The sequence below is a fragment of the Elephas maximus genome, chromosome 10 (genome assembly GCF_024166365.1).
Source record: "Elephas maximus indicus isolate mEleMax1 chromosome 10, mEleMax1 primary haplotype, whole genome shotgun sequence".
In the NCBI taxonomy this organism is placed as follows: Eukaryota; Metazoa; Chordata; class Mammalia; order Proboscidea; family Elephantidae; genus Elephas; species Elephas maximus.
The window spans coordinates 90078135-90092347 of NC_064828.1; the positions used below are offsets into that span (position 1 = coordinate 90078135).

At 42.9% G+C, this 14213-nt stretch overlaps 1 protein-coding gene across 3 annotated transcripts in view; it reads right to left on the reverse strand.

Annotated features, from left to right (window-relative positions):
- Positions 1–14213, reverse strand: part of POMT2 (protein O-mannosyltransferase 2) — a 58029-nt gene that overhangs the window by 5798 nt on the left and 38018 nt on the right. For all 3 annotated transcript variants that reach the window (XM_049899725.1, XM_049899722.1, XM_049899724.1), the window contains 6 exons: positions 13054–13120; positions 7730–7799; positions 5656–5734; positions 4368–4519; positions 3840–3931; positions 2635–2711 (listed from right to left, as the gene is read on the reverse strand). In XM_049899725.1, coding sequence (XP_049755682.1) covers positions 2635–2711; positions 3840–3931; positions 4368–4519; positions 5656–5734; positions 7730–7799; positions 13054–13120 — 537 coding nt within the window. The remainder of the gene's footprint in view (positions 1–2634; positions 2712–3839; positions 3932–4367; positions 4520–5655; positions 5735–7729; positions 7800–13053; positions 13121–14213) is intronic.

Genomic DNA, 14213 nt, shown 5'->3' on the forward strand with positions numbered 1-14213 from the left:
ACACTATCACCCTTGGCTGATACTACGCCTGCTGAGATGCATACTGTAGCCCAGACACAGCCCTCTAATTCAGCAGCCTGTTTCTACGTGGCAAGAAGGAACAGCACCAGGATCCCAGACACTAACCACAGGACTGGTCTCAGCCCCATCATCAGGACAATCTGAGAGGGCATTTCCCTAGAAGGGGAGTAAGGTGCTAAGAGGTAGGTCAGGGTTTCTCCACCTCAGCATTATGGATATTTCCGGCTGGATAAGTCTTGGTTGTGAGGGCTGTCCTGTGCAGTGTGGGATGTTTGGCATTCCCAGCCTCTCCTCACTAGATGCCAGCAGCACATCCCCCACCCCTCAGTTCTAACAGCCAAAAATGTGTTCAGACATTGCCAAATGTTCCCTGGAAGGCAAAATTAATTGGCCTAGGTTGAGAGAGCCACTGATGGAGCCCAAGAAAGATCTAGAAAGTCTGGTTAAGTGAATTGCCACCCAGTGCCTTACTAATCCAACCCCCTGAGGGGTTGGGAATAGTTAGTAGGCATCCCTATGATGCTGGGTTGCTCCCAGGGTCAAAAGTGCCATGGGGGTGTCAGACACAAAGGGGCACAGCCCCCAAACCACTATGGCCACCTGAAGGGTCTCAGAACGAGGAAGGAATCACTCTAGAACACTGGAGTTGCTGCTGAGGGAAATCAATTCCTTCAAGCCATACAGCTCAGTCCCAAACTTGGGGACTCCAGTCAGAGCTATAATAAGCCAAGGGTCCTACTGACTACATTAAACTGAGAAATCCAGCACCTTTACTAAACCAAGAGATGGAAGGAGGAAGCATTCTATAGCCTTTATAGGCATATACATCTGTAAGTTGTTCTCTATGCTTAAAATCTAGAGTGGGCTCCTTCCAGCTAAGCTCACCAGGCAAGCCAGCCTTCTCCATCCAGACCTCAGGCCCTCCACTCAATTTGCAGGAGAGCACTCTCCCTGCAGTTTCTGTAATTGGGACTCACTTTTGTGCTCTCTCCCTCCTTGACTCCATATCAGTTAAATAAAAAAGTCTCTAATGTCCCATTTCTTCTTTGTCTCTACCTATTTTTTTTTAGATAATGAAGGAAAAAAAAAATGAAATTCTTTAGACTTAGTGTTAAAATTCTATCCAGACCTAGAATGCTATTATGACTGACAGGTAGATATTCAAAAGAGCTGTGTCATCAGGCCATAGTGACAGCTACAAGCAGAGAGTCAGACAAGAAGTGACCCAGAGGCTGCTTAATGTCAACGCATCACCTTTCAATGTGCAGAAATGACAAAATATGAATTTTTTATTTAATCTGGTGAAATAAGCCCACTATATTTACTGAGCACTGCTTGCATAACCGCTTCTAGAAAAGCCCATCTGACAGTGGCTCACCAGAGGTAAAATACCAATGATACACCTCCCTGCAGCCGTTGGGGTGGAATGAAAATCATGCTTGCGATCCAGTGGTTCTTAAACACCTTTCCTACAGAACACTGAGTTCCCATAAGTCAGATTAGGGGCTTCACCCACACCAGACTAGCACCTTCCCCAATTTACAGCTAATGAATTTAAGGTAATGGATAGAGTTCTCCCAATTTAAATTTTTCCCTTTCTCAATTGTTCTTAAATCTTTGATGCTATGACTGCTTGTCAGCTACTGAGCAATAGCAGGTGACAAAAGGACAGAGAGAGGTCAAACAACAAGTCTTAGAAAAGCTTAAAAGAATCAACCATGCCTTCTAAATAGTTTGTTTCTCTCTGGGAACATGAGTGGGCTCGTGGTTGGGATTTTATGCTGCATAAAAAGATACACTTAGATTTGTAGTTGTGTGCCGTCAAGTCGATTCCAACTTATAGAGACCCTATAGGACAGAGTAGAACTGCCCCGTAGGGTTTCCCAGGCTGTAATTTTTCAGGAGAAGATGCCAGGTCTTTTCTCCCTCGGAGCCATTGACAGGTTTGAATTGGTTAGTAGCTGAGCGCTTAACCATTGCACCACCAGGGGTCCTTAGATTACCTACCAATAAAATTGATCCCAATTTCGTATGATAGAATGAAGTATCAGTGTTTCATGATAGTCTACCAAGAGCACTATGATTTTCAGTGCTTCGAGACAGAGGAGTGTAGTGGTAACTTAGTAGTGACTCTGAAAGCCTGTCACGCTGGCTTTGAAGCCTGGATCTACCTCTTACACTTAGCTGGGCAAGTTCCTTAAACTCTCTGTGCCTCAGTTCCCTCATCTGTAAGCTGGGGATAATAAAAATATTCATAGGTTCATAATAAGTATTAAATGAATGAATATATATACAATGCTTAGAGCAGTGCTTGTCACATAAGAGCAGTATAAATTTTCATTGGTATCACTGTTATCATCACCATCGTCATCATTCTGTGATAAGTGAAATGATGTCTTTGAAGATCAAGTAAACCAGTAAATGAAGACACTTTCAAAGTTCTCCACAAGGGGGCAGTGGATCTAAACCATGGCTCTTGAATTGTGAGCCAAATTTATGGACGCCCAAGAGCTTAAGACTATAGGGTCGCTATGAGTCATAATCAATTCGATGGCATGGGGTTTGGTTTTTAAGAGCTTAGAGAAGCCTGCAGCATGGGAAGGGCCACAGTACCCGGAGCATGACCATGTGGGACTCCAGCAAGATCTCAGGAAAACTGGGCTTCAGCACGTCCAGGCTGATGTTTGGCACTGGAAAAAGAAATGACAGGAAAAAGCCTTTGTCGTATATTATCACCTCACAGTCTGTCTGTTCATTGCATCCACATTCCCACCAGAGTCCAACGGTAGCCTTCCTGACCAGGTGACTAACAGGTAGGTGAGAGCTGAGGAGATGGACAAAAGATTGGCCCAATCCTTGATCATTTATCCCACTTGTATTAAACACTCCTTGGACACTGTGAGAAATACAGAGGAAGCAGATGACAAGGCCTCCCTGCCTTGGTGCTCCCACAGCTCTCGACACTGTCAGCCTTCACTTTGATACTGGCTCAAATGCTGCTCAGTCGTATTAGGCCAAAGGTCTGTGAGGACAGGGACTTCACAGTCTATCTCATTCAACAACACATCCCCAGGGCCCTGCAAGGTTCCTGGCACACTCAGTAAAGAGTCGTTTAGTTTGTTGAATCAGTTAGTTGGTTTGGCTAGATTAGGTGGTAAGAAGAACAAAGTAGGAGCCATGGAGACAAGAAGAAATCAAGCATGAGGAAGGGGTTAACTTAGGAGGACAGATGATGAATCCAAAGACTTATTGAGTTGAAGATGACACTGAAGTAAAAGTGTCAAAGTGGAGCCTGGGCATATAGACGTAGGGGTCAGATCAGGGCTGTGGACATTGCTTTCTGTAAAAGTGTTGGCTGGAGGTAGGGAAAGATGGAACTCTATACAAGGGGATAAAGGGAAATACCTGCCTGCTCTAAGCCTTGGGGGTGGGGGTGGGAGTGGGGCTGGGGTACCCATGGTTCAGGAGATAGAAGAATCCAGAAGGAAACGGGACGGATGGACCTGTATTCAGGCAGCAAGGAGGAGAAGAGTCAAATACAGTGAGAGGCCAGGAAAATGAGGAGAGGCAGCTAGCCCTGGCCCCAAGTGAGATCCTTGGTCACTTTAGGGAAAAGAGTTTAAGGAGAGAGTAGATGAGGAGAAAAAGGAGCTGGCTTATCTAGGTACAGACAACTTATAGGAAGAGATTAGATTTAAAAGACGAAGAAGAAAGTGGCAATGATAAGAAGTGGCAACAGAGTCTATGAAGGTTTATTTCTCTAAAACATGGTTTACTTATGTTTCCTGTCAGCCAGCCAAGGAAGTGATCTCACTCACATTTGGGATTAAAATGGTCCTCCACATTCCAGATAGAGTTGAGGGTCTCCTTCAGGTATGGAGTGCAAGTAACTTCCAACTGCTCCCAGCCCCTGTGAAAAGCAGTCACCATGTTCCTTAAAAAGGAGATCAGAAATCCACCAAGAGTTTATCTATTGCCTTTAAACCTATGGAATCTTTCTCTTTTCAACCCAGTGACTCTTCTTTTTCCAACCTCATACTTGTGTATCCTAACTATCCTAGGAAGAGCCTAGAATACCATATTCCCATTTAGAAAGAGACATAGACCCAGTGAGTTATTACCACAAACTGGATGTACAAATGTTCAAGTATCAGAACACATAAAACACCAAAGCTACCCTGGAGTTCTGTGCTCTGTACATACCTGATGATTTTTTCCCCTCCATCTACCACTAAGAACAAACATGAGATGAACACTGATCATTGGGAGATGGAAGGTCTGGTATACTCCCAGAAGCTTTCATTTCCATGAGCCTTTACTGGTACATCAAGACCCCAAAGACTTACCACTTGGGCAGGACCTTTCCTGAGGAGCCCAGGACACAACCTGTCACCAGATGGATAAGGCGAATTCGACTTCTCAGCACTTTGATCCGGTTTCCAAATTTTCTGTTTACAACCTCAATCCGCCAGAAATCATTTGAGTCCCCTGTCCCATTCTGCCACAGTGAAAGCAAGACGACTTTAGAGAAGAGGTGTCAGAAAAAGAAGATGGTCAAAGCATAGGCAACTTTAAGATGCCCCCACGTTATAAAGGTCAAAGACCAAAGCAATCTGAACCAGTCTCCATGAATGCGGTGGGAAGGGAAGAAGCGGGCCACGTAATTATCCCAAGTAATTAATACTGCCCAGCAATCATTATTATACCCAAGAAGGGCAGTATAACTTCTACAGCCAGAAGTCCAATTCTTCACTTCATAAGACTGGAACTTAAGTTCTAAATACGTTTCTCCTTTTAAACCATCAAACTCAAGACACCAGCCTGAGCCAACAGAGATAAATTTGGGCCACTTACATCCATTACTGTGGCCATCTGGATACTTACTCATCTAAGCCAGAAAAGTCTGGCCTGGGTGTTGTGCTTTAAAAATTAAGATAGTTGTGTCTAATTATTTTCAGGAGATGCACACAAGAAAAAGAGTCTTGGCTCTAGTACAATATGGGACAAGTAAATAGAAAGAGGTTTGGGAAATCTACCTTATGGAACCCAGAATCTTTATTGAAGCATCAAAGCCCTTGGAAGGAGATGTAGCTAACAGTCATAAACAGTTTCCCACTAGTCTTTGTCTTCAAATTACTCCAGAAGCCATAAGTACTCATAGAGCTTCCTCTATTAACTGCATCTTCCTGAGGCAGTAAAAATTCAAAATTCACGTGGATAACGCCCCTCTGCAGATCAGGGAAGTGATGCTTAAAAATAAAGCCAATGAGAATTTGGGATCTGGCAAAGGATAAATTTACATATTCATCTGGGGCCATATTGGAGGCCCTTGGCTTCTATGGCCCATGCGATTTTTAAAAGGAACCCAAACAGTATTCCTATGTGACATTTATTAAGTGTCAGAATATATAAATGGCATAGTTATTATGGGAGAAATGAGATGAGGACAGATAGATCACATAGGTTGCTTTTCTCACAGCAAGCCTAGCCAAAAGCTCCCAAATGTTAGCATTGCTGTGCAGCCTCCAATCCTTAGGAACATTCCAGAATTCTGGGGAGACTGTTCTGACACATGGCCCTGAGCCAGGACCCACAATTTTTTACACCCTGTTCACACCTTGATTGCTCACTTACTATGCCATAGCCAGTGACCTGATAGTGCTTCCGGGTCAGGGGTGCCTCATGATAGTGACTGTGCAAGTTCCGTGAAGTCCTGAAATTTAAAACAGAGAAGTGATTCTCTGGAGTTATGGTGAGGAAAAGAGTGAGATGTACAATGCTGCTTCTTTTACCAAGAATATTCAGAGTCAGCTATCAGGATAAGGAAAATTAAAATTTAAACTATGAAATACAACATATCAGGAACTTCTTGCCTAGTTACTCACAAAAAATATCCAGGGAACTGGAGAAGAGCCAAAATCGGGAGGGACAGATGGTAAGAGTACTGGACTACATTCCAAGAAAGGGGCTGCCTTCAGGTGGGGGTGGGGTGGGGGTGGGAGGCAGCTTTCACACATTTGGTGGCTTTGAAGCACTCTGCTAGGCTGACTGTTGAGGCAGGTTTGGGGAGAAAAGAAATTATACCTCCCAATCTACATGCATCCTCAGGCAGGCAAACCTCCCCACTCCCAGTCTACTCCCATCGCCAGTTTTTTGAAGCGGGGATCTGCGGCAGGGAGGAAGGTTTAGCTTTTATTTATTTTGATTTTTATAATAACTTACTTTTGTCTGTATCATATAAGTAAAAAATGTTCATTGTAAAAATGTTATTTTGTTTATTGGTAAGATATATTTGGTGATAATAAAATAACATTGACCAGCATCCACAATCCCTGGCTACGAAAACCACTGCTAATCTTTTTTCTATACACATACAGCCATGAGTTTTTTAAATCTGTGTCTGGTAATTCCAGTACATGAAATCTTTGCAAAGCTACTTCTACTGTCCATTTTTTCTGCTGGCTCCTGCGCTATTTCCTTGTGTACTTAGTCATTTTTACTGTGTACTCTTCGTTGTTGCTGAAAATCTATTTCTGGGAATGGGTGACAATGTCATCCCCAAAGGCGGATTTGCATTTGTGTTTAGCCAGGCACCTAGGAGGCACTGCCAGTCTAGGATCATATTAATTTAAATGCGCAGCTTGAAAATGTTGAGACCATGCAGTTGATAGGAGCTTAGGCTACAAATCCATGTGAGGACCAACTGGTAGCTACAACTTCTCAAGAACTAGGGATAGTCTCCTGCCCACTTCTCAATACCAAAGTAACTTTCCCTGGAGATAGGTGGATAGGGCAGATTTACTTCTAGTTCATTCATACCCTGAAGATGTGGCCTTTTGGGGTTCCAAATATGGGGAAAGATCACATTAAATTTACCACTTTGGGTAAGCCTAGAGCTTTGACTTTGAAATCCCTCCTCTCAAGAGGCAGTCTAAATAAAGAATCAAAACTCAAGATTGTGGGATCAAGGCAAAAGTGGTTCCAGTGTCCCATTTTTTTCTCTGAATTTCCCCTTTCACTTAAATTTTGGCCTGGTAACTCCATACTATCTTGTCAGCTCTCTAATGCTTTTAAGCTTCTTGATCAAGTAGACACATGAGACTATGTTGGCATCTCCTGACTGAAGGGGAGATGAGAGGGTAGAGGGAGTCAGAAGCTGGCCAAATAGACATGAAAAGAGAGACTGGAGGGAAGGAGTGTGCTGTCTCATTAGAGGGAGAGCAATTAGGAGTATATAGCAAGGTGTTTGTAATTTTTTGTATGAGAATCCAACTTGATTTGTAAACTTTCACTTAAAGCACAATAAAAACTTAAAAAAAAAAAAAAAGATGCTTTTATATTATCCCGGCATTCTTGGTGAGGACATTAATTAAATAAACTAACTTGTCATATTCATGGAAAGAGACTCCCAGATCTTTCTAAAGGTAGCCACTTAAGAAGCTCCAATAAACTCAATTTTTTTTTCTCTAGCAAAAGGGAAACTGAAAGGCACCCTCAAAGTTCAAAGCTCCCCAAAACCAGAATAGGCAAAGGTGGCCTGCTAATGTCACCAATCCTCATAAAATGGTTCTCCCATTTTAGCACAGCAGCCTTGTTCTCTTTACTAGATCCTCATCCAAATTTCACTTCTATTTATCTCTAGCTTAAAAGAACTCCCTACCCTTGGGGCCTAGTCTACTCATTTACCTCAAACAGCAAATTTACTTACTCTTTGTGTTCTAGTCGAATGATGTCTCCATGTCTCACAAACTCCACTGGCAATGAAGGATCTAGGGGATCTGCCGAGAAAACAAGCATTGATACCTGAAATCATTCATTCATTAGCACAGTATTAACTGACAGCCTACTAGTAATCAAACAATGATAGTACGAGTCAGAATCGACTTGACTGCAATGGATCTGGTTTTTGGTTTGGTAGTATGTGCTAGAGGTACTAACAGAGTGATGTGAGATCAAAGAGGAAGGGCACCTAACTGCCTCAGAGGATTAGAAAAGGGTGTCCCAGAAATGGTGCTTGAAATGACTTTAAGGAAGGGGGAGAATTGTGTCAGGTGAACAAGTGGGGCAAAGGCACACACCTATGAAAGAACAAAACTCATTTGGTCAATGGCAAATGGTTTCTTATGGCCAGATGGGTCGGCCAGGAAGGACAGTAGGAATAGGTGATGAGGGTGGTGAACAACAAGCAGGGCCAGACTGTAGATGCTAGGCTAGGGAAATTGGCCTTTATCTGACAGGCAGGGGCAGATCATCCAACAGGCAAGGTGAGCACGGTGCTTACTTTGCTTATTAGATCATCTGTAGTGAACAATTTCCCATTTTTTTACCACATCAAAGATTCTGCTTCTAGATATGGCTGGCATCTGTTTCTCTCCCAGCCCCAAAGCACCTTCCAACAGAATCAAAGCCTGTTTTCAAAGTTATGTTCCCTGACAGGGGCGGATGACCCGGTAAGCAAGGCAAATACGGGCTTACTTATGCTTACTTACTAATATGTAGTGAACGATTTCACCTCATCAAAAATCTATGTAAAATTGTTCACTACAGGTGATCTGGTAAGCAAGGTAAGCACTGGCCTTACCTTGCCTATTAGGTAATCACCCCTGCTGACAGGCATGGAAGCCCTACTAGAGGATTTTTTTTTCTTTATCTTTGGTTTTGGCAAGTATGGAAACCGTGGTGGCATAGTGGTTAAGTGCTACGGCTGCTAACCACGAGGTCTGCAGTTCAAATCCGCCAGGTGCTCCTTGGAAACTCTATGGGGCAGTTCTACTCTGTCCTATAGGGTCGTTATGAGTCAGAATCGACTCAACGGCAGTGGGTTTTGTTTTGTTTTTTGGCAAGTTTGGTTATAATATGTCTTGGTGACTTTCTTTTAAAATTTGCCTTATGTGGAGTTCGATGAGCATCTTGGATAGATATCTTCTCATCTTTCACAATATCAGGGAAGTTTTCGGCCAACAAATCTTCAACAATTCTCTCTGTATTTTCTGTTATCCCTCCCTGTTCTGGTACTCCAATCACTTGTAGGTTATTTCTCTTGATAGAGTCTCACATGATTCTTAGAGTTTCTTCATTTTTAAAAAAAATTCTTTTATCTGATTTTTCTTCAAATATATTAGTGCCAAGTGCTTTATCTTCAAGCTCACCAATTCTGCCTTCTACTTGCTCAATTCTGCTCTACCGACTCTATTGACTTGTCTAATCCTGTAATTTTATTGTTAATCTTCTGAATTTGATTGCTGTCTCTCTATGGATTCTTGCAGCTTATTAAGTTTTTCATTATGTTCTTGAATAATCTTTTTAATTTCTTCAACTGCTTTATCTGTGTTCCTTGGCTTGTTCTGCGTATTGCCTGATCTCCTTCCTGATGTCTTGAAAGGTTCTGTACATTAATCTTTTGTATTCTGCATCTGGTACTTCCAGGAAGGCACTTTCATCTAGAAGATCCCTTGATTCTTTGTTTTGAGAGCTTGTTGAAGTGATTATGGTCTGTTTCTTTATTGATTTGATATTGACTGTTGTCTCTGAGCCTTCTATAAGTTATTGTATTAGTTTATGTTTGCTTACTGTATCCTAGCTCCTTGCTTTGTTTTGTTTTGATATGCCCAAATGGGGTTGCTTGAGTGAGCTACCTTGATTGTTTTCACTTTGAAATTCTGATGTCCTGTGACCAGATGGCTAGAGCTGTCATCAGGTATATCAGTCTACTCACTTTTCTTGTATGGATTCAGCTCAGGTGTCCAGGTAGCTGGTCATCAAGCATGTGGTGCAGGCTCTGTCCTACAGTCTTAGAGGGGCAGGGGTGATGGGTGTAGGTACCGGTATCTGGTTGCAGCAGGGGGTCATGCTCTGAACAAGGCAGAGAGCTGAGAACTGTCCCCAAAGTATCTCTGAGAAAAGCGTGTCCCTCTTCCCTAGAGCATACAGGTGGCTGGGTTCTGCAGATGGACCATGGACACCCAACGCTTTTGGTTGTAACGACTGGGAGGTACCAGTTATCCTTGGACCTCTGCTGCAGGTGGCTGGGTGACCTGAGTGGAGCCACCAGTCCTTAGGCCCCTGATGTGGGTAGGTGAGGACCTTGTTTAATAGGCAAAGGGGTGTCAAACATCAAACACCCACCTCTCTACCGCCCAGCTGAAATAGCTGCAGTCTGCCAACAAGGGCCTATTCTCCTGAAATAGCCCCACACAGGTCCACACGGAGGGGAAACGTACTCAAAGTCCATGGGCGGTTAATGCCTGGACAGGAGCCACTTCTGTCCTGAGCTCCTCAGGTTAGTGGAGTGGCAAATTATCTTTTCCCCCCAGTTGAGAATTTATTCCTTTTCCAAGGCTGGAGGATGACTCCAGTCACTCAACAGTGCCTATCTCAGGCCCAGGGAAATCAATAGCCTCTGAAGCCGGCTTGGGGGTGAGGGGTGCAGTAAAATATACACAAGTACTCAGCTTTTGCCGAGAGTACTGTTCCAGAGGTGTGAATAGGTTGTGCGACTGGGCTGCTTCTCCCTGAGGCAACTGCAGCTGAACACTACTACCAGCCCCCCACAGCCTCTTCTAGGAATGGTGCCTGAGGGATCCTGGTGATTCAGGTCCTGCAACTCCTCTCCACTTCTGAACTGTCTCTCCCTCCCTCTGCTGCTCAGTCCGTTTTCTAACTTTGCCTTTGACATTCAGGGCTCCTAGCTTGTCATAAATATAATCATTTCACTTGTTTTTTTGGGTCTTTGTTGTAAGAGGGATCGCCGGAAGCATCTGGCTATTCTGCCACCTTGGCCCCACCTCCCCACTAGAGGATTTTTAAACTGGGAAGTTAAATAAGATTTTCATTTTAGTAGTCATATAGTCTTCCAAAAATTAATTCCATGCAAATGACCATTTGCCCAGCTCTCCTCAAAATCAAATGATAAATCCTGCAAATTCTGGCAGTGATTATCTTGTCTCTTGCTAAGTGTGAGGCCAAGAATATGATAAAATTATGGAAAAAAAAAAAAAAAGGACTACTTCTGTACCATCTGGAAGTCAAGACCAATCAGGATCTAGAACGGTGATGACATGAAAAAGGAGCTGATGGTAATCATAGCAACACAGAATGGATCCTTGCAAATTTCTGTCCTGAATAGTGAGACACTAACATTCCATAAATAGATCAAGGTCAAGAAAGATAAATTTGCCGGTGCAAATTGTTGGTTTTTGAGAGAATTAGAAAACTCAACTGCAGAGATGCCCATTCCTATGCTGCCATTTAAGGCCTCTTAAAAAGCTTAATTAGCAAGATGACAAATCAATAAGTCAATGGAGAAGAAAATTTTATTTCATATGCTTGGGGTGGGGGAGGGGAGTCCTATAGCCAAAGAAAACACAAAGACCTCAGTCTACGCAGTTCCCACATCCCAAATTCTTGTAGCTATTTGCCTTCACAAAGATGTCACTTCAAGGACTAAAGTGATCCTGATCCAAGCCATGGTATTTTCAATTGCCTCATATGCATTCAAAAGCTGGGCAGTGAATAAGGAAGGCAGAAGAAGAATTGATGCCTTTGAATTATGGTATTAGCAAAGAATATTGAATATACCATGGACTGCCAAAAGAACAAACAAATCCTTCTTGGAAAAAGTACAGCGAGAATGCTCTTTGGAAGGGAGGATATCGAGACTTCGTCTCATACACTTTATACACGTTAGCAGGAGGGATCAGTCCCTGGAGAAAGACATCATACTTGGTAAAGTAGAGGGTCAGTGAAAAAGAGGAAGACCCTCAAGAAGATGGATTGACACAGTGGCTGCAACATCATGAGGATGGTGCAAGAGCAGGCTGTGTTTCGTTCTGTTGTATGTAGGGTCACTAGGAGTCAGAACCAACTCGACAGCACATAACTTCATCTGCTTTCACACAAACCCTTCGTCCCGTGGGTAAAATGCAAACATTTTAACCTAGAGGCCACACAGAATAAGAGACCAGGTATGTTCAGAGATTTGGCTCATGTCCACATGACTTTAGAAGCAAAGTTGTGTCTTCCCTAAGAACTGCTTATTGTAATAGACCACTTATGTTTGGCCTGTTGGATCAAATGCAATCAATACTAATATCATAAAGGTATAGAAATAGACCTTGCCCAATGTTGTCCTAATTTATATTACTGAGCAGGATGCAAAGATAGTGGTTGTGTGTGTCGCATTTCTTGTCTAAAAACCACAGCAGTAGGAGGGGGTGGGGAAAGGAACAAAAAAGATGAATTTAGATGTGGGCTGTTGACCCAGGACAGCCTCAGCCAGGTGGTGTTCACTGACGCGTCACAGAGAATACCTTTGGCATAGGACAATCAGCAGGGGCTTGGGAAGGTAATGAGAAATGCCCTCTGTTCTCTCCTCAGCTGTAGCAGAAGGCACAGCCTGCAGGTAGCTAGCTATCTGACCAAAGACAGAAAGGTCCCAATACCACCCTTGTCATAAAGCCCTGAGAGCCTGATAGGTCTGCTTTAGGGTAGCTTTGCCCAGGCCACTTAGGGCCAGCTCAGCAGGTATCTAAGTGAGCCTCCAAGTACCAGCCTAGCCAAAGCCTAGCCACAGGGCTGGCAGGCCCTCAGTTCTCCAAATGACTGTCCCAGTCCAGGAATGCCCAGTGGGCAGCACTCTATCCTATCAAGATAACTTGGGCTGCACTGCATGCTGGGAGTCCTCCACATTAGAAATGAGAGTAGTTGCGATGTGCCCTCATTTGGGGCTACTCACAAGCCCCTGGCAGCATGCCCATGTAACCTTTTCCTGGACTAAGTCTGAACCTTGGCCCTGCTATCTGGTTTTAAAACAGCAGTTCTAGGAGTGAGAGCTTATCTGTCTTGCTCACTGCTTATCTATGCCTACAACAGGGCTTGGGACACAATAGGTGCTCAACAAATAATTGTTGTTAATAAAGATGTCAAAAAAGAATGCTCAGAAAAGCCCATCTCAATATCCTTTTGGAGGCATGAGAAATGTTAAGGAGGGCTCAGAGTAAGAACACAAAAAGCATCAGTTCTCTATCACATTACCTGAGTTCGTATTATGTTTCTTGACAATCCACAGGTTGTTGTAGTCCTTGTGCAAATAGGTGGTGACCTAGGGGAAGGGGAAGGTGGGAGGGAGAATATTATAACTATCAGCGCAGCTGGCTGCAGGACAATCAGAAGCAAACCAACATTGCTTAAGCCTCTTTTGGAATCCCCAGCTACCACCCCAAAGGGGCCACCCTTCTCAAAGGGGCTCAGAAGCAGCACTGGGGAGTGAGATTCTCTCTTCCCTTCTGTATCTGGAGGTCTTTCCCCACAAAGCCATTTTGATTGTCTCTTTGTATATTTCTGCATCTTGCTTAAGGGATTCTGAGTTTTCTGCTGGGGTGATGAAAAGCTTCTGGAAATTGGTGGTGGTGTTGGTTGCACAAAATAGTGACTAATTAATGTCCCTGAACTGCACCCTTAAAAATGGTTAAAATGGCAATTTGTTGTTATGCTTTACTAAAAATAATTAAAAAAAAAAAACACAGGTAGTCCCCAACTTACAACGGGGTCCCGTTCCAATTCCATTTTAAGTTGGTTCTGACGTGAGTCAAATATCTCATTTTTTTTTCATTATTATTGTCTTTTATTATCAGTATCTTTATAAATCCAATTTTTGTCTTTGGGGGCTGGAAACATTGCATATAAACTTAGATATATTTGAAGGCATACACATTACTAATGGTAAGATGTACCAAAAAAAAAAAAAAAAAAAGACAGCTGTAAGCGTGGTTCATCGCAACCGAATGTGTTATAAGTTAGAGACTACCTCTATACAAGCTAAAAAGCTTCGGTGGCCATACAGAAATTAAGTCCACACTCCTGAACAAAAGTGCGATATAACCCATCTAGCTTGGATTTGCTCAAGGATGTTAAGGTTTTGTGGTGTTTACACGCACATTGTGTGTGTGCGTATGTGTACTTTTTTTTTTTTTTTTTGACAAAAGCTATTATTATTAAAATTCCTACACCAAAAAAACTTTTTTTTTTATTGTGAATATAGTCTGCGGCCCCTTTTTCACACTGAAAGATCTGCTTTTACAATGGACTTTTTATAGGAACATGAGGTTTCTTAGGAACACAGGTATCCTACTGCAGAATGGTGTACAACAAAATATGAGGATACACACTGATCTTCTGGGGTTATGTATCGCTCT